Genomic DNA, 24972 nt, shown 5'->3' with positions numbered 1-24972 from the left:
TTTAAATGCAAATTCTTGCACAGGTTTATTTTTTTATTTAAAGAAGATGAATGCAGAGTCATCACAGAATCAGTACAAAAGTGGCATGGACAAGAAATTAGACTGGTTTGACCCCTTCCCTACCTGCCAGCAGTGTCCAAAGGGACTGATATGGCAGAAGTCAGAAAGCCCAAAAATGAGGGGGTGAGGGGGAGAGAGAGAGAGAGAATTGGAGCCCTTGCCAGACAGAACTGCTATTTCTCCATTTGTGAGATACACACAGCCCTGCTGTAGATGTCACTCAGCATCCATATTCTCCCCCCTCCACAAACAAAACTTATTTAAACACCTTAAATAATTCAATCAGCTTGTTGCGCAAATCTAAATCCTTCATTGGCTACAGCAGCACTCATTTCCCTTCTCTTCACATTCGTTCCTGTATTCACAGCTTCCATTAAGTTTCGCAAAAAGAACAGAAGGAAGTTCAAATGTGGCCCATTTAGCATCACATGTGGGAACGCCTGAAGTCTCTCCTAATCCCGTCTCCCGCTGCAGATTGATGTGCGTTCCTCAGCTGATGGTAAATTGGCTTTCAGACTTCCCAGACATCAAGAAACACTTCCCACCGTAAACTTGTCTGCCACAATACCCAGTGCCTTTCCCAGAGGATTCTGGGATGTTTATGCCTCCCCCATCACCCTGCATTGAAGCCAGCGAATTGCTGGGGTGGGGGCACTGACTGGTTTTTCCGCCGTTTCAGCAGCTGTGGTCCAGTATGTTTTTCTAATTGCATTTTTATTGCTTCCTTTCATTTCTTACATACTGTATTTTGTTGTGTCACAGCCGCATTTCACAGAATTCAAATTGCAGTGCAATAAAACACAAAGGAATAAATAAAAGGTACAGTTGAAAATGTGACGGCTGTGCCAGAAATCCACTGACACACCATGGAACCACCTGGGTGAAGCTCACAGTTTGGGAAACCCCACCCTGGGAACACAGCCGACACTCATTCGCTGATCCACACCAAAGGGATAAAAGGGCAACGCAGGCAAAATCGTCTCTCAAATAGCTTGTCCACCATGACTGGTCATACCTTATTACAGAACGTTTGATAACCTTCCAACAGACCCCTGTAAGCCCTCCCTCTTACACCATCCTGCCTGAATTGGCTGCTTCTCTGCCCTCCTCCTTCTCCAAGGAAGCTGCTTCTTTCTCCTTCTCTTTCTCCTTTTCCAGAGAAGCTAATTCTTTGAGGTAGTCCCTTTCCAGGGAAGCCAGGGACCGCAGCTGCCCCATCCGATACCTTATGGAGTGGTCCAGGTTGATCGTGTACCTCACATACTTCTCCCCTTCCTTCACGGTGAAAGGGAAATCGTGCCACAAGAAGTTCTCGAAGAGTTCGGGGTCGTTGTCCAACGCCATGATGTTGTGAAGCTCCGTATGATGAGAGAAGAGCTCCTTGCAGTTCTCCGCGAAGACGTGCCACATGGTTTCCTCGCCGTCCTCGCCCACTGTGTGGCACTGCCGCCTGTCCTCCATGCACTGCAGTATCCAGCTCAAGCGGCAAGGCCATTGGTTGGCCATGACGACCCAGGCCGCCACCGACCGGGGGCAGATGGCATGTCTCAAGACATGCTGCTGGGCCATAAGCCGGATAGTGATGGGGATGGTGTTGACGATCCTTTTCATCTGCACAATACTGTCTGGGATGTACCTGTAAAGGGAATCGAATTCGTCGTGCAAGCAGTGGAAAGCTTCGTGGATGTACTGCACGGCCTGAGCGTCAATCTGTTGCTGGTCCATCTCTGCCGATGCTTCCATGTCTCCCAAGGCCCTGTCCTTCCCTTTGGCCCTTTTGATTCCCTGCTCCACGTTTCTCGTGATGATGTTGTACATCAAGTCCTCCCGGCTCTGGAAGGCCTCATGCAGAAACCGCAGCTTTGCCCTCTGGCCAATTTCCGGGATGGAGAAAGGCAGTGTCACCGTGCGGTTGAGGTAGAGGTAGCCGTTGTCGGCCATGCCCTTCATGCAGCTAGCTTCTTCCAGGCAAGAGACGATGACGCAAGGGTCCACCACCAGGATGAAGATGAAGGGGGCGTTGGTGTCTGAAAGCAGAGTGTTGATGGCGTTCAGGACCCCGATGACTCGTTCTGGGTAGCACATGTCCAAGTTGGTAATCTCAAAGACAATCCTCAGCCGCCGCCTCTCAAAGATCTCCATGTAATACACGAAGTTGGTGAGGAGTGCAATCTCTCTCTTCACAGCGCTCATGAAGCCCAGGTGGCTGGTGAATTTCTCATTGCTGGTCATGCTCTCGATCTTCTTCTTCTGGCTGATGATCAGGTGCTTAATCACCGGAGCAATGGCCACCAAGGCCCCTGAACCGGTAACGCTGGCCAAGGAGGCGGCGAGGATCTTCAAGACGGTGCCATCCCTCAGCCCTGGCACAAGGTACGCGGTTGTGGCCAGGCCAATGCCAGCTAGCAAGATGGTCAGGAACCCTCCGGCAGCAAACGAGGCTTTCTTTTTGAGCCTCCACTCCTGCTGGCTGAACCCAGAGGCAAAGTGGGGCTTGCTCCCCACCACGTGGTAGAAGCTCAGAGGCAGAGGCCCGAATTGGTGGCGGATGCGGTCGCACAAAGTGGTGACCAGCCCAGCCCACAGCTTGTCACTGCCGGCGTATTCCCAGGCGCTGAATCTTATGAACATGAAGTCAATGTTCTTCCTCCTGAGATGAACCTCTGTGATGACTGGCTCATAGAACACCAGGTACCATAGGAGGGTCAGGTAGTTCCATCCTTCCGGTATCCGGGGCTTCTCATGTGTCCTCCTGTACTCGTTTTCTTCTCTCCGGATGGTTTCCTTGTGCATGCATTCTGCCAAAGTGGAACAAAAAGGCATTAGCCTTTCAAAAGTGGGGTGAGATGTCGGGACCAGCTACTATCCCTCCTCCCTTCAACTTAGAAAGGAGATTCCGACTTTCTGGCTGTGAGAGCTGTTCAACAGTGGAACGGACTCCCTTGGAAGGTGGAGGACTCCCCTTCACTGAAGGTTTCTTAATGGGTTGGATGGCCATTTTCCAGGGATTCTTTACCTGTGATTCCTGCATTTCCAGGAGTGGGACTAGATGATTCTCAGGCTCACTTCCAACTCTACAATTTTATGACTCTACACCTTCACTCATCATCACTCTTTTGTACATGCCTGAAGGTAGAGAACCTGGTAGCCTTTTTTTTAATCAGAATGCCCCTTGTATTTAGATCCGAGAAGCCGTTAAATTGAGCCCCTTATTGCCGGGGAGAGCACTGCAGGAAGAATCTGTTTAACTTCCCCCGTCAAGCAAAAATTCTCTTTGAGTTGGCCGGAGCAGATTACTAACACAGCACTTAGGAGTGTGCAATTTGTAAAATTGGCTTGAGGGAAGTGGAAAACACTTACAAGCCACTTTAGATGTTAATATTATGTTAATACACGTAAACCAGTTGTAATTGTATAATTTTTAATCCGTATTTTAGCGTGGCTTGATGCATTATGCATGTACCTATTGTACTTTTATGGTCCGTGCATGTGGGACAGCCTGATTGGCAAATGAGCGATACATTTGTGCTTGTCTCTTAAATAACAAAATCCTGATTGAATGGACAAGCTAGAGAAAAAGGCCTGTTTATGGCAAAAATCCATGTTAGGAGGCACAGGGGCAGGGCTTTCCTCCCTATTATTACTGAATACTGAAACTTGGATTCCTCCCCCACCCCTTCCACCCAGTTGATGCTTTTTTTTTTGCCCGGGACTTACTTCCAATATGATCAAGTAGCGAATGCAGGCGGTTTCCACAAGGGGAGTAGAAGCCCACTGTGACGGGTGTGGAGGTGTGGCACAGTGTCTTGGAAAGGGAGCAGCAGTAAATGTCATCTTCCGTCAGGATATCTGAGGAGAGGAAAGGAATGCAGCATTCATAAACTGTGGACCAGCATAGATATGACAGCAGGAGCAGTGGCGTAGCGTGGGTTGTCAGCACCCGGGGCAAGGCAAGTAATTTGCACCCCCTAACCCCCAGATGTTGCGCCCCCTAACCCCCAGATGTTGCGCCCGGTGCGGCCGGCCCCCCCTGCACCCCCCACGCTACGCCACTGAGCAGGAGATAACGGGGGGTGGCTTTCAGGTGACCTGGCTGTTGGCGTTCATCCTGATGGGGTTGCACAAAGTTTTCAGGGAGGTCAGACAATGTTGGCTGTTTATTGAGCAATCTGTTTTCGGAGAGGTTAGATCAGGTATCGTCAAACCTTTCAGACCTACTTTTAAGCCAGACATGCCTTTGGGGACCCATTTCTTAATCCCCCCCCCCATATATTTTGCATGGTGGTTAATGCCCCTTTGCAACCCACCTTGGATCAGACCAGCTGAAGACCAGTAGGTGATGTTGTGTGAAACAGTTGTGACCCTACACTTCCCAGTGCATTTTGCTGACTCTTTCCTTAGTGCAAAAAGTTAGATTTTGGGTGCGGTGAAGAGGGAAGCAGGTTTGTTGCACAAGAGCAGCAAATCAACTTTAACCATCCAACGCGAGTTTGCCAGTATGTAACTGAATCCCTGCTGAAAATAGAGACCGCTTGGAAGCGCCCATAATTGGGCAGCCTGTTTTAATGGTAGCTGTGGGAACAGGAAAGCCTGCAGTTCTAGAAAAGGCAGGGATGAAAACTGCCCCCTTCCAAAGCAGTTTCTGTAGTGTTAGAAACTCAGATACATAAGGTAGGTGCCAAATGTCTCCTTAAACCAAGGTTAGAGTCCCCAGAACAGAATATCTAGTTGCCATTCGATGGATTGACTATGATTGACTGTATGACTAGTTCAGATGACAATCTTGAGCTTGGTCAAGAACTCTGAGAACTTTAAAGAAGAAAAGTCACTTGATCCAGGGATAGTCCACCTATATATTGGCATTTTCTGACCCCCTTTGCTTAAAAGTGACTGTCCCTGCACAGAAAAAGCATTTTGGTTCGAGAAATTCATTCTGATTGTGCAGAGGAAATATAATTGATAGAATTCTTCGAACTGGGGTATTAGTGTGTGAAAACAGGCCAGGTCAGCAAGGATGTCAGGCACCATCTATCCTGGCTCCCAGGCATCTTCACTTGGTTGCAAGTGGTTGAAAGCCAGGTGCAAAATGTGCCTGGCGCCTGGCTAATTTCAAACACTGAGCTCCTGCAAGGTTTCATCTGGCAACTCATCTCTTCCAAAGCTTATTGCTAATGTCATGGCTAATGATATTGCAGAAAAATGTGACACTGGACAAACACTGCTCCCCAATACTGTTCCTTTAAATTGTAACCTACTTTGCACTTTTACTTTCAGTTTCTTATTTGACTCTCAGTTCAGTAAAATGCCAGTTGCACTCTTCTGATTAAGGCTACGTGCATAAGAGCTTTTGTTTTGCCCATTTAGCCAGCCCCGGGCCCTCCGACTAAAGGAGGTAGGACCGTAATGGCTAAGTGAGAGCAAGCACAGTAGTTAGGTTACTGGAATGTTTTATTAAAATACAAAGATGAAAGAGAAGGGTGAATGAAGTTGTATTGGGAATGCTGGATAGCCTCTATTCCATCCACACCAGTTTCCTGGGCCCACAGATCAGCACAGAGGAACCATTTTTACAGGACTCTTAAAAAAGATTCCTCATCACCGTCTTGGAAATTTAGATAGTTATTCAGTGGAATTAATGGCAACTGTAAGCGCTTTTTATAAGTCTTTTTATTTGCCTATTCAGTGACTGAACAGGAAGCTGAGGTGAGCTTTAAAGTCCCTTAATTGTTAGAGACTCTTGGAGATTTCTTCTCCAGCATAATTAGGTTGTGTACCGAATGGTGGAGTTCAGTGAGCTCCTGTTGCTCGCTCCCTGCTCCTGCCGACCTAGCAGTTCGAAAGCACGTCAAAAGTGCAAGTAGATAAATAGGTACCGCTCTGGCAGGAAGGTAAACGGCGTTTCCATGCGCTGTTCTGGTTCGCCAGAAGCGGCTTAGTCATGCTGGCCACATGACCCGGAAGCTGTACGCCGGCTCCCTCGGCCAGTAAAGCGAGATGAGCACCGCAACCCCAGAGTCGGCCACGACTGGACCTAATGGTCAGGGGTCCCTTTACCTTTACTTTTACTGATTGGTGGAGTTCAACCATGAGGTTTGTGAGCAAGGGATACATGTGGTTAGACAATTCCTGGTTCAAAATTCAGGACCAAGATGAATATTGCCTCCAGACAGTCAGTACTTTGCAGAGGGGATTCAAGTGCATATCAGACATTTAGGTTTGTACAACTAAAGTACTCTGTCACCTTACTGCAGCAAATCCACATCTGCTAAAAGTAAATATTAAAACTTAATATTTCTATATTTAATACTTAGATATACTAAGGTATACTAAATATAAATGTACTAAAATAGAGTATAGCTTCTTTTGTTTTATTTTTGCTTCTCATTACAATTTTTGTCATTTGTGGCGCATAGCCCCAGTACTTTTTTTCTGGGGGGACGCAGGGGTACACATACCCCTAAACATTTTGTGAATCTAACAGGAGAAGAAACTAATTTTTTAAAAAAATGTTAGTTTCTTCTCTAGCACGGTGAATCGTCGGTTCCGTTGCTACCCCCAATGGTGGCCTCATTTCCTGTCACGGTGTTTCCTGAGTCTCGGACAGAAGCGAGTGTTTAATGTGTGAAGCAGTGTGGATTGTGGATGTGTGGTGTTTTACCGATGAAAGTTTGGCCTCCCTGAGGGGCAGTATTTCAAGATGAGTAGGAAAATTACTATTTTTCACCATCATGAGGTAATGCATGTTCTCTGTACTTTTGTCCATTTACTATATTTATTCCCCCCCCCCCATTGGTGATTTTTCTTGAGTCGGAATGAGAGTACCCCTAAACATTTTTAAAGAACAAAAGCACCCTAAGATTATTTTGACTCTGGGATGGCACAGATGCATTCCAATGGAAGAAATGGGGTGATAGGCTCCTAAATCTCCCGCGATTCCGCCTTACAGCGGAATTGGCTCTGGAATTTCCGGCTGCTTGACATCATTCCCAGATATTCCTCTGCCACAAGAGGGTGTAGTGCATTTCTCATGTTGCATCTCCCACTTGGTCCTGTTAATCATGAGGACGTTCAAGGACAAGAGAAACCTGGCAGGGCGTCTGGCATTCTGTCTCTGGGAAATCCAGTCCGGCAACACTCCCCATGTCCACCCAGCCACGCAGGCTTTGGACACTGCACAGGTATTCTCCATCAGAAGAGCACAGGGACCTGCCTTATACCAGTGGATCCCATTGGCCCATCTGGCTGGCACCTGTCTGTGCTGAGAGTAAATGGAGTGCACCTCTGGGGGTGAAATGCATTAGCAGCACAGCAGTGACCTCCTTGGGCTGCAAGCCTGGATAGTGTACATATAGAGGTCCAGGGCTGTCCAAATGACTATATCATTTGACACCAGCTCGGTTGCATCTAGCTTAGAATTATCTGTGCTGATTGGCAGCCCATTCCTTGAGGTTTCAGGCAGGAATCTTTCCCAGTTCTAGCTGAGAGTCATACCTGGGGCTTTCTGTACATAAAGTACCTGCTGCACCACAGAGCAATAGTACGGCGGTTCATAAATTAATTTATTTTTTTTAAATGCCTGCTCCATAGGTCTTATCTTACTACACTAGGGATTCTATAGCTATATGTGAAATTTCATGCATATCAGTTAATATCTTGACCCTGCTCCACCAAATTGAAATTTCCGCCTTCACGATGTAGGAAAACAGCCAAGTAAACAGCTATTTTCGTGGAGGAGGGTCAAGATATTAACTGATATGCATGAAATTTCAGATATGTCTGGAGTGAAAATAATGATGAACTCTAGAAGACCAGTTAAGTACAGTATGAAATTTCAGATATAGCTATAGAATCCCTAGTGTAGTAAGATAAGACCTTTGGAGCAGGTATTTTTTTAAAAAAAGTTTTTTATGACCTGCCCTAGAGCAATGGTCCACGTGCATCCAAGCCTATTTTTGCATACTTGAGGGTTGGCAGTGGGTAGTAAAGCCTCCGTCAACAGGGAATGTGTCAGGGAACTGACATCGGAGCCAGAAGTGGAGGCAGGGCTCCCAAGCGATGCCAGAGAAGGGCCAAGCAGGGAGAGAGGGGACTCAGCAGCTGGGGAAGGAAATCAGCGTAACACCAGGGATAAAGGGGGGCGGATGGGGGAATCGGAGAGAGGGCTCCAGGTCTTCGCTGGAGACCAGCGGGGAGAGCACAGGTCCCCCGCTACCCACACCCACCCTGCGCAGAAGACTTCTGCGCAGGGAAAGTAGGCGGAGACTTGGCGTCAAAGAACTTCTTTGCTGGAAGAAGTTCGAGAAACGCCCACTGACGGATTCTGCTAGCAACTGAACAGCCACAAAGTGAAGGGTTGTCCAGCCAGGAAAGGTTTAACCAGGCTACCTAGCCAGGAGTGGCGGCAACTTACGCACGAGCAACCCCATATAACCATTACAGAATGCCCTGGCGGGAGTGAAATGCGTCTCTTGTCCACAGAATGCCAAGATGCACAACAGCATTTCCTCCCCCGGGTGTTCCTGTAACATCCAGGCCTTCCTTCCGCACACGCCACCCTCTGTAATGGTTTAAAACACATAAATTACATTGCTACTATTCAGGTGTGACCTACATTCCAGAATTTCCTTAACACTCTGCAAACAGGCATGCGAAAAGTAACAGCGACACCCCCCACTCAGAAAAAGAGCTACCGCTCCAAACACCAATATATTCTGTCTCACTTTCATGATGAAAATAACAAGATAGCAAGGAAGGCTTTCCATTTAGACCCATACTGCTTAGCTTCAACAAAGCGGCTGTCCCATGTTCTTTCAGGCCAAGGCATGTATTAAGATGGACCCTAAATTAACAGAGTGCTAGACTTTGAGAGGAGAGATCTTGAGTTCAAATCCTACCTCTCATCCAGTCATGATTCTCACTGGTGGCCTCAGGCCACGCACCACGCCTTGGCCTAACATACCTCACAGGGCTGTTGTGAAAATAAAATGCAATGCTCCACAATCGCCAATTTCCTCCTGCGTTTTTTCCCAGATGGAGCCTGTTATTCCTCAAAGAAATAGGAACTTTAGTGCATAAGAACTGGCTAAAGTCAAGTCTGTGTATGGAGTCTGGACTGTACTATTCTAAACGGCAGGAAAAGATTCACACTGCTGAATGCTCTTCCATAGCAATAATTCCCTCCACACACAAAATTAGAATGTCAGGGGAAGCTTAGGCTAGGTTTTTTGTGCAAGGATTTCCCCCCCCATGTAGTGCATTTATTTATATGTGCCCCTCTCTGTAGTCTGAAGTAGCATAACCCATGACGGTGTCGGAACTGGGCATCAGTTTCTGCTGTTGTTGTTTTTTAAATCAAGCAGAAATAATGCAAAATTCAAGTGCAGGAACATCAACCTTTCTTTCACATTAGGGATATGAGGTATAGGCTTCAAAGAAGGGTCTAACTGACCAGAAAGTGGCTCACAAATGAATACAGTAATTACAGCTATGAATTCAAATGATGAAGGGCTTCTTTTTTTTTTTGGAAAAAAAATTCTTACTGAGGATATTGTGAAATAAATATAAAAAGAAATAGATCTAAGAACAAGAGTTTTAACTGCAAGCGTGGCATCAATTTTATAAAAATGGGGCTACTTTATTAATATTCCTTAAAAGATATTACTCCCAAGGTTATCGTATCCATGCTAGATGCAAGGACTTTTTTCCTTATGTGATGGGGAATTGTTGAAGGTGTAAAGTAATTAAGATAGAAAAAGTGTTCTTAGGAAATCTGCAAAGAGAATTGTTGAGCTGTTAAAACGATGGCAGTTGGATTCAGGAACTTATCTCTGAGTTTGTTTCTGACATAACCTGAAGCGCCACATCAGGAAGCAAAATCTAGCAATTAATTCATAACTTCTGAATGGCAGCCCTAATGCTTGTTGCAAAGTATTTGAAAAAGAAGGCGAAGTTGTTAAGCAACTGAAGGCTTGACATATTATGCTAATTAATGAAATATCTATTCAAATATGTTTCGGCGGTAAGTGCTAATTAACTTCCTACTTACAGGAATTGTTCGCTGCAACAAAACACAAATTATAATTGGCAGTTAACCTTCTGAGAATTGTTTTTTTTTTAAATTCAGGTGGTGAGTGGGAAGCCTACTGTATAAACAACTTTTTTCAGTTTCTGTTTAAGAAAACTATTGTTGGGGATCTGAAGAAAGTGGTAAAGAGATACACGTTTTGTTCCAAAATACGGAGAACAGAAGTCCTGTTGGTGCTCAGATTAAACAACTGGAAGATGAAATTCGAAAACAATTCCTACCATTTCAATTTTTAGAGTACCGTATTTTTTGCTCTATAAGACTCACTTTTTCCCTCCTAAAAAGTAAGGGGAAATGTGTGTGCGTCTTATGGAGTGAATGCAGGCTGCGCAGCTATCCCAGAAGCCAGAACAGCAAGAGGGATTGCTGCTTTCACTGCGCAGCGATCCCTCTTGTTGTTCTGGCTTCTGAGATTCAGAATATTTTTTTTCTTGTTTTCCTCCTCCAAAAACTAGGTGCGTCTTATGGCCTGGTGCGTCTTATACAGCGACAAGTACGGTATATTGTTTCTTTTAACACACCTTTTAATGGGGAGCCAACGGGATTTAAAGCTGGGGTACCTAGTTTGAAACCCCCTCTCCGCCACGAAGCTCACCGAGTGGCCTTGGGCCAGTCACCTCCTCTCAGCCAAACCTACCTCGCGGGGTCATTGTGATAATAAACCTGGGCAAGGGAGAACCACAGGCACCTGAACTCAACACGTACCTTGGAGGACAGGCGGGGTACAAACGCAACAATAAAGAAACGGAATGACCTGACCCTCTCTCTCCCATACTACACCCAAACCCAGCTGCCGTGACTCAGGAAAGGGCTTACCTTTCCGGCTGTGGCATTCTGCGTTCGAGCAATGCGAGCCCTCGCCAGAGCATGGGCAGCCTCCGTCATGGTGATCTTCGCAGCGATTCAACCTTGTGATCTCGTCGTTGCAGCAGCTCATCGGTGGAGCTGGAGCTGGAGCTAGATCTAGATCTAGAGCTGGAGCAGAAGTAGGAGCAGGAGGTGGAGATGGAGCAGGAGCTGGAGGTGGAAGTGGAGGTGGTGGAGCTGCAGGAGGCAAACTCACCAGAGTCCCTAGATAGTTGGGACCCTGCAAGAGAGAAAGAGACCGGTCTCAGCTGGTGCCTTTGGCAGCTAAACTTCTTTTCCAAAACTGTATTTCAGGCAGTTGTGTCAGTGTCCCGATGCGGCTGTAATTCTCTCCCTCTTCCCCACCCGATTTTGGGTTTTTTTTGGGGGGGGGGTGGTGGAATTGTTGTCAAAAAGCCCAAGGGAAGCAATCCGGCGATGTACCTGTCCGGGCAGGTACAGCCGACGAAACAGAAACGGCGGCACGCGTTTCCTCAGTCTACCCAAAGGTTAAAAACCGAGCGGAACGAAATATCCAGCAGGCGTGGCAAAAAAGTTGGAACGCATCCTGAAATCTGACTTCGCATACCAACAAAACAAATTAGCAAGACAAATATCTCAGTCACCTGAGAAAGATAATGGCTCCTCAGCGCATTAGGTGGTTGGTGACTGGTTTTTTAAGAGGTGGGAATGTGACGGAGGAGGGCTGAGTCAAGGAAGGCCACACAACCCTGCTCTCGTATCAACTAGAGAGAGCCTTTTTCTTTTTAAACAATACATTGAAAAAGGCTGGTGCATTTAGGAGAGACGATGTATTACGGAAAGCAAGCAAAGTATTTGTTGAATGTCATTTGCTGCCTGCTTTCATCTCCTTTCTACTGAAGGCAGAGTGCCTTGGATGTTCTCTGGTTATATTATGCTCCGCTTGCAAAAATTCAAACTTGTTAAAGGAGAGAATCGGCCACTGGATACCCCGGGGCCCAAACCCAGTCCTCTAAGGACAAGAACCCGCCGGGAGTCACCAACTCAAAAGGCCGAGCGAGACTAAAGGAAATCTGGCCCAGAACTAGCAGCCCAAACCGCTGGTGAATATTGAGAGCTTTTCAACAGAAAATATGAAGTCTGAGAGGAAGAGAGCTTTTGGCAAATGGCAAAAGGGCTCGCTGTGATGTCCTTTTTGAGGGTGACTGCCGTGGGCGGCCGTCCTTTCTTCAAAATAGCTACTCTCAACTCGGCTTTTGATTTCAAAAATGCTGACCCTTTGAGAAGGACTTGGGGACAGAAGGGAGTTGAGTTGGGTGAGGAGCAGAGCCACAATGGCATCTGTCATAATTGGGTATGAACCAGGACATTGGAACTTAACAATATTGGAACTTATACATATAAACTTAACGAGAAGAGCCTGACTGAATCCGACCCAGCCATATAAGCAGCCATCACTCTCCCAGGTACTACCAGACTTAGAAGCCCCGCCTCCTCCTATAGGCCACATCCATTCCATTTCAGCCCCATTTAACGAGATATGTTTCAATTAATGGTCTATAATAAATAAAGGTCCCCACGTGCATGTAAAGAAAGCCTTTCTCTCACCCTTCAACAACTGCCACTGGCCCCACTCCCAAAACATACTTAGAATTAATGACATTTTGAGAAAATGGTTTAAAAGCAAACGTGGGAAGAAAAGCTTGTCACGATTCTCTCCTATTGCTTTGCCACACCCCACCACCCTCAAACAAAAAAAATTTGGGTGAGAAAAGGTGATATACCTGAACTCTGGGCAAACATTTGATAGTGTAAGGCGTGAATTGCATGTGGCAAAGTTAGCCAAAACCTGGCCTAAGTTATGGACAAGTCTGGAAACTTCTGGAATTCTCTTTTCCCCAAATGGGATGCTTCTTCCTAGATGGGCTTCGTTCCCAGGCCTTGGAGTCCTGCGGAGCTTTGCAGAGATCTGTGTTTTTTTGTGTGTGCTCTTATTTTGTGACGAAGAGAAGGAACGGATAGGATGCAGAAAGGAGCAAAGGCTCTGAGATCTCTCAAGGCAGCGAGGCCTTTCCAAACGTCTGGAGAAGGATCCCGGGGTCTTAAGATACAGGAGGGCTGCCTCTGGCTAAAGCAAGGAATACTGGGTGTCATTAAGAGCGGCGCTGGCAGATTGGGGAAAAGGCAGCGCGGGCGGTTAGCAAAGTCACTTAGATAACGCAGGCGGAGTCCAGAGAGAAAAGAAGTCCTGATAACACTTTACTGAGGGAACTGGAAAACAAACAAACAAACAGAAAACACCGGTGTAAAAGGACAGAGAGGTTTTGTTTTCCTTACATTAGACCTTGTACAAAGCAGTGAGACATTCAACAAAGCATGCGGAGCTAAATCTCCCTCAGAACTACACAGCCAATCCGAGCCTGTGCTACTGCAACAAAGATGATGACACTTTGACTGGTTGCTAAGCAACAGCTCCTCCTGCCCCCCCCCGGCTAGTTGAGAGTACCACATTTAACCCTTAAATTGCACGCAGAATGATCTCTGCTGTCGCATTTCTAACACCGACTTGCGCGTCACAGACCATTGAGAAGTTCCCGCTGAAATGAATGGGAGCTGTGCAAGAGTGGGGCTGGAGCTGGAGAAGCTGCCTCTACGTTTTGGCTCATATATATGTTAAAGTGATGTGCAGAAATGTATTATATATGAGGAAGTTGCTTTTACTTAAGTGTATATCTGGTAAACATTGCATCGAAACATGTGAATATTAGTAGAAACTCCCACTAAAACAATGATGAGTTCTCATTAGGGCCTTATTATTATTATTATTATTATTATTATTATTATTAATTATTTATTTTTTAGTGCACCCTGATGGGCAAATGTGTGGAACTGGAGGTTTAAGAAATGAGAAACGGAGAGAAACCAAAACTGTCATTCATCCACCGCTTCCTGTGAGCATCCTTTCAAGGACTGTGTAACTGTAGCTGATCTGACACTCGTATGCACACTTTTCCCACACCACTGGCCCACCCCCTGCAACCGGTTGTCTAAAGCAGAATATTACGCCTCTTTCAGCTCAGGTAGCTGAGAAGGAAGCAGCCCACTATCTCAGGCAACCGTTTAAGGCCTGTTATCCATCCGTTTTGTGTTGAGTGTGCCTAAGGGAGCAGGGAACTTCCAGAACATAAATAACAGGTGGCCTTGTTAAGTTATTTAATTGTATTATTGGCACTTGAGGAGAATCCTGACTACACCATTTATCTTATGTATTTCCACAAAGGCTGGAGGCTGCTTTTCATTTTCTTCTATGTGGAATTAAACAAGTCAGTTGAGCTGTTATTTCCCTGCTGCTGCGGCGTCCGGCTGGCCACCCACAGCTCAGTCCTGGGGGTTACTTTGTTCCTTCGAGAGGTGAAGGAAGAGATCACAATGACTTGGCCAGCTAGGCAGATGGGAAACTGCCTGATACGAGTCCAGACATCTATCTGGGTGCAGACTTCACTGCCTGGCAGCGACTATGAGGCTTGAGAGTGTTCTGAAGCTTGTATTTAATCTGCTGGCGCCCTAAATCAATTAGTTTGCTGTACTAGGTATTCAAATGACTTGGCACTCTCTATTGTGCAGTGAAAAAACGCTGTGGAGCAATTGCGCAGTGAGTAACGCAGTGGTGAGACCGTCATGTGTTTGTGAATTGCCTGGCAAGGCCCCGTGAGGCACTGAGATCAGATTGTGAAATGCTTTTATTTCCTTTTGAGGAACATCGGAGGCTATGAGAAGTCCTTGCTGGATCAGGCAAAGATCCACATAACCTAGCGTCCAGCCCAGTTGGTGAAGTCTCTCCCTCGGAGAGCTCATAAACAGAACAGGGTGGGTGACAACTGTCCCCAACTCAGACAGGTAAACTGCATCTCACCCTGGGGGTTCCACTGAACAGCTGTATTGGCAATGATCACTCCATGTGGAACCTCCACTCAGAGAGGCAGTCAACCTGCAAACAGAAGATGCTGAAAGCAAGCAATGGGGATGCCCCTTGCCTTGTAGGCTTTTGAGCAACGGAGGCCCTTGCCCAAGTTCCCTTGTCACCAGAGATTAGGCAGGGGATTACAGGAGAGACGGGACCTTTTCTGTGGTAGCTCCCTGGCTTTGGAATTCCCTCCTGAGGGACACTTCCCCTCTGTCAACTACTATTGTCATATAGGCTCCAGCCCCCCCAAAATAAAATAAAAAATTCCTGATCTTTGACATTAACTGTCATGACTTTTACATCATTTGCTGGTTTTATTCTGTGTTGCTGCTTTATTCTCATTTTAGTCTATACCTTATTTTATTGTGTATTGTGAACTAGCAACATTGTAATAGGCATGGCTTGGGAATTTTAAGAAACCAACATATCAGTGCAGTTTTGAAACCAGTGGCTAAAAGTTCAGTCCTCCATCTTGAATCAAAATGGCATCCAATTGTATCTGAACACAGACGAAAACCTGGTCCTTGATCTCAGGAACCATTGTGCAAAAATTGGTGTCCAAAAACAAACAGAGAAACAACTTTCCCCAAAAATATAGTAGATTTTTAATTTCTTATATGCTACCTTGAGGATCTTTAAAAAACAAATAGAAGACTAGTTGTTGTTTTAACCCACTTAAATAATAAGCTACACAATTAAGTACAGTGGTACCTCAGTTTATGAACTTAATCCGTTCCGGAAGTCCTGAAACCGTTCTTAAACCGAGGTGCGCTTTCCCTAATGAGACCTCCCGCTGCCGGTGTCCTACCACTGTTCAGATTCTGTTCTTAGATTGAGGTAAAGTTTGCAAACCAGGACACTACTTCCGGTTTTGCGGAGTTCGTAAACCGTATTGTTTGTAAACAGGACTGTTCTTAAACTGAGGTACCACTGTATCTGCACATGTGAGAGAATGTTCCTTAAATCTTATACATTGCATACCCATTCAACTATCTTATATTGCTTGCAATACATCACCAAATAGTTGGAGAGGCTGGGGGGATAAAGGGACTTTTTTCCATCTCTGTTGGGAATGCCCAAAGGGTGCCTTATTCTGTAATGAAATCTATCAGGAGACATCAAAGATGATTAAAACACATGTTCAATTTCTCCTCAGTTACCCCTAATAAATATGTGGACAGATGCTATGTGGACATTTCACCAAAATGAACTTCTGACATGGATGCCCACAGCTGCCAGGATCCAATAGAGATAAAATAGCGCATAGGTTACAGGTCTCTAAGGGACAGGTAGATTTTGTTCATTTCTACTCAACATTGTGGGACTTTATGACATATCGTTTTAGTTTCAGGTTTTCAAGTATGTCATGATCTTAAATTAGGTGTTACTACTTAATACGCTTAGTTTATGTGTGCCCTGTTGTTAGTTGGATACCGTATTTTTCGCTCTATAAGACGCACCAGACCACAAGACGCACCTAGTTTTTGGAGGAGGAAAACAAGAAAAAAAATATTCTGAATCTCAGAAGCCAGAACAGCAAGAGGGATCACTGCGCAGCGAAAGCAGCAATCCCTCTTGCTGTTCTGGCTTCTGGGATAGCTGTGCAGGCTGCATTCGTTCCATAAGATTCACACACGTTTCCCCTTACTTTTTAGGAGGGAAAAAGTGAGTCTTATAGAGCAAAAAATACAGTATATTATGGTTTTTGTTTGTTTGTTTTAATTGTTCATATCTGTGGTTCTATAATAATTTGAAAACCAATAAAAAACTAGCAAAAAGAGAGAGATAGAGAAATCCAGCTGACCCCTGTTGGAAACAGGAAACAGGGACTGATGGGGACGTCAGTCTAATGAAGTACGGCTTTCATGCTCCTGTTAGGAGCAGAAGGGAAAAGGGCAAGGAGAAGGGAAAAGGCAAAGGAAGTTCTGAGTGCTCAGAGTGGGCAGGGCCTCATCAGAGCTGGGTGATGTAAAAGGATGCAAAGGCGTAATTAACTGCACCAGCTGGAAATGCTACAGACTGACAGAAAAACACTCAGAAAATCAGGTGTGGCAGCCACACTCCTCAGCTGCTGTCTTTCCTTTCCAGCAGGGAAGAATGGAGCATGACTAAGGCTGCGGAGGAGGCGTCCCAGTTTTCAGGGCCATTATGGGACGCCAGGATTTTAATTACCAGTGACGAGAGCTTATCGATTAAGAGAGAATTTCCTGCTTTCTCATCCTCCTCTGCTGCCCTCTACTGCTAGCGAGGTTGAAAAGCGGCAAGGAAACATTCAGAATACAAAAATAACAAATATTACATTTGCATACCTGACTCTACAAGCACCGGGCGAGTGGCTCAGGCTTAGCCGTTATTCAGGCTGGCCTGTGCTTTTAAACAGCTGTGGGACAGGCAGAAATACAGCAGGTGAAGTCTCTCTCCCCCACGTTACTGGCTGGGGAAACTTCATTTCATTTAGCTCAGTTGGTAGAGCATGAGACTCTTAATCCCAGGGTTGTGAGTTTGAGCCCCGCTTTGGGCGAAAGATTGCAGGGGGTTGGACTAGATGACCACCGTGGTCCCTTCTGACTCTGCGATTCTATGACCTTGCTCACAAGTTAATGGGAGCTGCGGCTGGCTGAGGTGTGGAGGACACCTGGAAAGAAAAAGCCATTTTGCCAGCAGTAGCAGCAGCAGACTAACCTGCAAGCCAAGGTCACAGCTGGGTGCAAAGAGATGACCATTTACACCCAGTGTAAGGTAGTTTCTGTGGGAGTATATTGTATTTAATTACGGGGTATCAGAGTTTTTAGGGGGCTAACCAGGCTGGAATAGCAGGCTTGTTGGTTTCTGAATGTCTGATGTAGATTTTCAATTTCGTTGTTCTGTATGGGACAATGACAATAAAGATGATCGTATCGTATCGTAACTCCCATGCGGTGGTAATCTGGTCGCCCTGTGCCGTCTTGCCGAAAAGAGTAAGGGGAATTTACTACTCCGTGTTTCTGGTCTTGTGGGCAGAATTCTACCACCTCTCGGCGCCTGGCCGGAAATGTGAGGAAGCAGCTAGAGCGCAGTAAAATTGAATTCTCTGTTTGCCAGCGTGGTGTGAACAACCGTCTTACCCAGGGGCCCCTTCTCCATTACATTTTGGTGACAGTCCTCCAACCCGAGTGGTGTATCCACTCCCAGTGGTAAAATATAGGTAAAGGTAAAGGGACCCCTGACCATTAGGTCCAGTCATGACCGACTCTGGGGTTGCGGTGCTCATCTCGCTTTATTGGCCGAGGGAGCCGGCGTTTGTCCGCAGACAGCTTCCTGGTCATGTGGCCAGGATGACTAAGCCGCTTCTGGCAAACCAGAGCAGCACACGGAAACGCCGCTTACCTTCCCACCGGAGCGGTACCTATTTATCTACTTGCACTTTTTGGTGTGCTTTCGAACTGCTAGGTTGGCAGGAGCTGGAACCAAGCAACAGGAGCTCACCCCGTCACGGGGATTCGAACTGCTGACCTTCTGATCGGCAAGTCCTAGGCTCTGTGGTTTAACCCACAGCGCCACCTGCATCCCTAGGTAAAATATAGGATGCCCTTAATAACCGATTATTCACGCCTTTCTGGACAGCACCACAAACTGTGCCTGAGGGTGGGCACGTCACTCTGCCGAATTGGATGACCAGCCCTTTTGCCCTCCGAGGGTGACGCCTCGCTTAAATGGCCAGCTGCATTCACTCGCCCAAAGGGCATATGTGGCGAGGTGTATCTGAGGTCCTACCAAATTTCCCATCTGACAGCCGCAAACCCAGAAGCATCTCCAGACTTACCCTAGATCATATCAAGGGCCTTTGGGTGTCAGCAGAGCCAAACTTTCTCGGGGTCTAAAAATCCTCATGTGGCCTCGGCACTCGGAAGTGCCGAGAAGGCTGCTCCAGATGCTCTTGTCGCAGCTCTGAGAGGGAATCGTGCTTTATTCCCTTCAGGAGCCTTCCTGGTACTTAAAGAGGAGGCAGGCAGGCAGTTGGGGAACATTCCTTCCTCGCAGCCTCCACCCCTCTTCTGCGGGCTGAGGATTGCAGGAGCTCCCTCAAACCTCCCCTGACCTGTTTTCATGGGCCGGGTTGCAACAGGCGGGGGGAATGTGGGGGCGGACTTGGCCTCGCCGGTAAGGGACATGGGGTTCACGCGAGTGCCGTGGTGCCCGAGGGCAGGAAACCAGCCTCTGCCAAATTCTGTGATTATTTCAGTCTCCTGTGTTAATACGCATCTTTCTAAAGAAGAAGCTTTCATTTTCATTAAAGGTAAAGGTAAAGGGACCCCTGACCATTCGGTCTAGTCGTGGACAACTCTTGGGTTGCGGCGCTCATCTCGCTTTATTGGCCGAGGGAGCCGGCGTACAGCTCCCAGGTCATGTGGCCAGCATGACTAAGCCGCTTCTGGCAAACCAGAGCAGTGCACGGAAATGCCGTTTACCTTCCCGCCAGAGTGGTACCTATTTATCTACTTGCACTTTGACGTGCTTTCGAACTGCTACGTTGGCAGGAGCAGGGACCGAGCAACAGGAGCTCACCCTGTCGCGGGGATTCGAACCGCCAACCTTCTGATTGGCAAGCCCTAGGCTCTGTGGTTTAACCCATAGTCCCACCCGCGTCATTTTCATTAGGCCTCCTTGTAATTTGTAGTGTGGACCCAGGCACCCCAACAGCTGTCCCAAAGAGAAATCAATCTATTTGGCACATGCCAATCATAAGCAAACGATACATAATTGATTGTGCTTAACCCCCTTCCCCAAATGCATTGGGTTTCCTTTGCGCTGAAATGAACGGGGTGGAATAACTTAATGTCAAGGTAACTTACATGAACTTTCGTAAGTTAGTAACTATGCCACAGCAGACCGTAAGACTTGGGGCGCATTGAATTTTTCAACTTTCAAATTCCCGGAATGAGGGGAAATGGAAACAGGAACGCAAATTGCAAACCATTGATGGAGGTCAGTACTGGAAATTGCCCGATTGAATATGCATGGTATAATTGGGTGTTGTTGTTGTTTTAGTCCGCAAACGCTATGCAAATAATTACATTATTTACTGCATTGGTTTTTATGTTTCTCCTCCGCTGAAGTGCTTAATTACACAAATAACGCTAGTTTCAGAAACAGTGGATAACGAGACGAATAATTTAGGTTTTGGCGGAAGCTGACCTGTAGCAAAACTGATTGTGACAAACGCATTACTGGATGGAAATGGCTGCCTCATTCCACCGTTGATCTGAGAAGCAGCTCATATGGCGCCTTCATTTTTCAAGGCTTCTCGCAGCGGCCGCATCCGGACAATCATAACTTGGCTTTATAAGCCAAGATAGGAACATAGGAACCTGCCTTCCACTGAGCCAAACCATTGGTCCATCTTGCTCAGCAATGTCCACACTGGCTGACTTTCCAAAGAGGGAAAACTTCCAGCCCCTTGCCTGGAGGTGCCTGGGATAGGGCTTTGAAAGGGGCTTCACAAGACCCTGATCATCAGCAGGTCAAAAAGGTCACCGGATGTCATTGTAAGACCAGGTGACTGATAGGTGGCCAGTGCCACCCACACCTATCAAAGCTCATAATCCAGCTCCCCACACCTGCTTTAATCTACGGAAGTCTTCCTTGTTACTTTGCCATCTGACACAAAAGGAAGAATCGAAGGGGCTGTGTCCTTGGCCGAAACACTGAATTGGCTGAGATTTTTTTTTAAGCTTTATGGTTTTATTTTGAATACCAGGGTTGTGAGTAAGTTCATCAAGCCATCAGAAATACATTGGTGACTACAGGCCCCCGCCCCCTGCGCTTACACACGCTGGCTTATGCTCACGGCACTGGGAAAGAAATGAAATAATTCGACCTAAGCCTGGAAACGGCAGGAGAGAGCTGGAGAGTCCTCGTGGCTCGCGAGGAGACCCTCCCTGGAGCTTGAAGAAGACGTCAGTGAGGGCAGAGGAAGCCCTGAAGAGACCAGAGATGCAGCAGAGCTTTGTTTCCACTGCTCAGCCTCCCTGCCTAACAGCTGATGTGCGGGGTAGCGCAGCTGCCACAGCCTCTTTCCCGCACATCCTCTGGCCTCCTGCCAGCCGCAGAGCTTCGATTCTAGTTGCGGGTAATTTTGGATACAGCATTTTTGGTATAGATTGAAGAGAGGGTTCTCCCCACTAGGCGTGATTTCACTTATTCGTGTGGGGGCTGCATAAGTGAGGGGACGCTTGTACGATAAGTAAAGCTGCCCTGGGCTCCTTCGCAAGGAAGGGCAGGATATAAATTCAGTCTGTAATAATTTAATAGTATTAGTATCATATGTATTAGCAAACTCATAAGACGGGAGGGGAATGTTAATCACATATGGTGATAAAGCAAGCGTCCCTTTGTAAAACATCATTTTTTTTGGTCAGTTATGTAAAAAAAGAAAGGAGATCCTGTAGCTAGATAAGAAAAAAGGCCAGCCTAGACCCTACATCCCATTTCCCATAGCGAACAACCAGATTCCCATAGGAATCCCCCAAGCAGTGTATGAGCACAACGGCGCCCCCTGCTGCTGCCCTCCAGTTATCGACATTCAGAGGCATCCTGCTTATACTGTTTGTGTTATGATATTTATATATATTTGTTTTAAGTCTCCCCAAACACCTTTGGAGAAAAGGTGGTTTTTATAAATATTTCAAACGTTTCAACTTCTAAACGCCTGCTGGGAACTTTTCTATTCCTCCAGGCCTATGCAGGCAATTAAGAACACGTATTTCTACCATGATTCATGTCTGCTTTTAACTTTTAAAAATGGTTTTTACTGTACAGTTGTACAACTACCTCTGATTCAGGAGGCTTACATGATTAGTTGCCACTGAAAGTTTTTCCTCCAGGAATTTTGACTCATCCCCTTTGAAAGCTGCCCAACTTTGAGGCCACTGTCTGTAGTCCAGTGCCACCTAGTGACGTAACAATATATTGTAGGGATGAGGAACCGGTGGTCCAGCTGCCATCAACTCCTTCCAGCCCCAGATAGAACAATTCAGTGGTCAGGGGTGGTTGGAGCTGGGAGTCCAGCAACATCTGAGGAGCCACAAGTATAACAGTACTATTTGCACAGGTAGGTATCAGAACACAAGGGGTTTGATCCAATTCTGCAGTTCTGCTTCATATGTTCATGCAACAGACCGTCTTCTTCAACTCCCCTCCCCTCCAGCCCCTCAAAATCCACTCCAGGGGATTGGAGGACACCCACACACAAAGAGCAGATTTGGGTGCCACACAGTGGGATGGGAAGAAAAGCAGTCCTGTTGTAAGAGCAAAACTCAGCTTGTGCAGCGTTGTAAACAATGCAGAGTCTTCGCTTGATAAATAAGGACAATTTGTACTGATATATTAGGGCTGTGTTAATCTGAAGAAAGTGCATGGGAGCATTCATTCATTGCTGAAGTCTCAAGTGTCATTCAAAAGCCCATCAGTTTTAATAGAGCTAGGAGGAATATTTCACCTGTAAGCATCTGGTAGAATAAACCATTCTTTCTTTAAATACGCTGGATATTAAACCCTAAACAGCCTGAAACTGTTCAGTATCAGATTTCTGGGTTTTTAAAATCTGTTTTATTTATTGCCGACTTTTGTCTGCAGACAGTTTTTCTGGGTCATGTGGTCAGCATGACTAAGCCGCTTCTGGCGAAACCAGAGAGGCGCACGGAAACACCGTTTACCTTCCCGCCGGAGCGGTACCTATTTATCTACTTGCACTTTTTGGTGTGCTTTCAAACTGCTAGGTATATGATTGCTCGAAACATAGCCGCTTGCAACAGAATGTGAAAAATGCAGCCTTTGCCAAACATTTGGGGTCTTCCAGATGTTTCAGACCACAACTCCCATCAGCCCCAGCCGGTCCAAAACACCTGGAAGGCTCCAGATTGGCCAAGGCTGTTCCAAGGTCTTTTGTGATAAAGTCGCGGATGTTCCTACCTTTGTGATCGCCTCTGCCTGGGTTTTCCTCCGCTCCGAATTCATTTAAACCTCTTGATCCTTGCTGTCACTGTCCTCCTGTTCTCATGGAAGATCCCTCTTCCCCAGCTCTTCTTGTGTCCTCCTGCTCTGCTGGCTCACACACACACGTGCAGACATCCATTTGGCTTCTTTATTTAATCCCTCACATGCCTTTGGTTGCTACCATGAGTTTGCAGGGGGTGGAATGCTCTGAGTAACACCCTGAGCCGCGTTAAAAGTGGAACCTTCTCCAATCAAAATAATAATTACTTGGTGTCAAGTAGAAATTCAAGCTCGGCGAGGGATGGAGTTAGACGCTTGCAGAAGAGGGAGGAGGAGGAGGAGGTGGTGGTGGTTGTGGTGGGGAAGAAACCATCTTCCTTCCTTTGAATGTGAGTCAGGAAGAAGACATTTATTTCACTGATTCAGAGTTCGGAGACTCCCATATTTTCCCCCTTGTCATACCAGCAAAGAATTAAATTATTGTTTTGTTTATTAAATTTGTATGATACTGCCCTTCATCCGGGGATCTCAGGGCACTTCACAACATAAAAGATACTTCTTTTCTCTCAATGTCCAGGAGTAGATGCAAGAAACACTGGAATGACCACGAGCGACTCATTCAAAACCGTGAGCAGGATGTGTGGACGCCTAATGGGCTGAGCTGAATCTAGGAATGGGCAGAGCTGTCCACGTTTGTTTCTCATTTCCCATTCTCCATATTTTTGCATCAGTTTGCACAAGAAGACAAACCTAGACAGCATCTTAAAAAGCAGAGACATCACCTTGCCAACAAAGATCCGTATAGTAAAAGCTATGGTTTTCCCAGTAGTGATGTATGGAAGTGAGAGCTGGAGCATAAAGAAGGCTGATCGCCAAAGAATTGATGCTTTTGAATTATGGTGCTGGAGGAGACTCTTGAGAGTCCCATGGACTGCAAGAAGATCAAACCTCTCCAATCTTAAGGAAATCAGCCCTGAGTGCTCACTGGAAGGACAGATCCTGAAGCTGAGGCTCCAGTACTTTGGCCACCTCATGAGAAGAGAAGACTCCTTGGAAAACACCCTGATGTTGGGAAAGATAAAGGGCACAAGGAGAAGGGGACGACAGAGGACGAAATGGTTGGACAGTGTCCTCGAAGCTACCAGCATGAGTTTGACCAAACTGCGGGAGGCAGTGGAAGACAGGAGTGCCTGGCGTGCTCTGGTCCATGGGGTCACGAAGAGTCGGACACAACTAAATGACTAAACAACTTGCATGAGAAAAACAGAATGCCTGAAAATTCACAGCTCATTAGTGTGAATTTCTCCAAATACTGTATGCACATGTTTCTATGTAATTTCTCCTAATTACATATTTTGCAATGCAATTTCCCCTAATTTACTGGACATTTTGACGCTATTTCCACTATACGTGCATTTGTATGGGAGAATGTGATGCTGATGACCAATATCAAGGCCCATACGGCTTGAGCACAGATTTATGGAAGCGAATTCCAATCGAATATCCTTTATTAGGCATAGCAAACCACACATTATCAAACAGACACTGTATACAAATTTTGCAAAATACGAGCTCAACATAACAAGGTTTTTCCCAGCCAGATCTTTAACTCCAGAGAAAATCAATTTGCATAAATAATACAATACAACACTACCACATCACCGATCAGTTAAGAACCACTAAATCTCTTTAAAATGGCCCAGTCTTTCTACATGGACGGCACTCAAAAATTCAGCCACTATTAAAGTAATTTGATCATTCCTGTCCGAGAGCAGGTCCAGAACCGTTGGTAGCATAGAATTGAGCCTGTTGAGTTGTAAGGCCTCTAATAATTGTCTTCTGGCATAAATGCCAGTATCACAAGAAAAGAAAATATGCTCCAAAGTATCAGGTTCCTGCTTACTACATTTGCAGAGAGGCTCTGATTCTGGGAGAGCTTAAATATCTATGGAAGCGAATTGTGGGCAGCTTCTACCCAACAGAAGCGACATCTCCAAGCCTTCCATTTGCACTGTGTCGGGAAGAATTGGGGCATCATATGGCAGGACAAAGAAAGATGCCC

The 24972-nt window shown here is 46.2% G+C and overlaps 1 protein-coding gene across 4 annotated transcripts; it reads right to left on the bottom strand.

The window, feature by feature from the left end:
• Positions 1-23154, bottom strand: NKPD1 (NTPase KAP family P-loop domain containing 1). 4 transcript variants are annotated; one of them, XM_083753819.1, is made up of 5 exons: positions 22887-23154; positions 12757-13243; positions 10961-11231; positions 3778-3909; positions 1-2858 (listed from the first exon to the last, which is right to left on the bottom strand). In XM_083753819.1, exons 2-5 carry the CDS (start codon positions 12799-12801, stop codon positions 1129-1131), a joined length of 2178 nt encoding a protein of 725 aa, XP_083609945.1. In that variant the 5' UTR covers positions 12802-13243; positions 22887-23154; the 3' UTR covers positions 1-1128. The 4 variants fall into 4 exon arrangements, with proteins under 4 accessions (XP_083609945.1, XP_083609943.1, XP_083609942.1 ...); XM_083753817.1 differs by lacking the exon at positions 22887-23154 and adding an exon at positions 18739-19104; XM_083753816.1 differs by lacking the exon at positions 12757-13243 and having other exon boundaries at positions 22887-23153.
• Positions 23155-24972: the final 1818 nt, after the last annotated feature.

Source organism: Podarcis gaigeae (genome assembly GCF_964106915.1).
Source record: "Podarcis gaigeae genome assembly, chromosome: 8".
Lineage (NCBI taxonomy): Eukaryota > Metazoa > Chordata > Lepidosauria > Squamata > Lacertidae > Podarcis > Podarcis gaigeae.
This window is presented reverse-complemented; position numbering and strand designations above follow the sequence as displayed.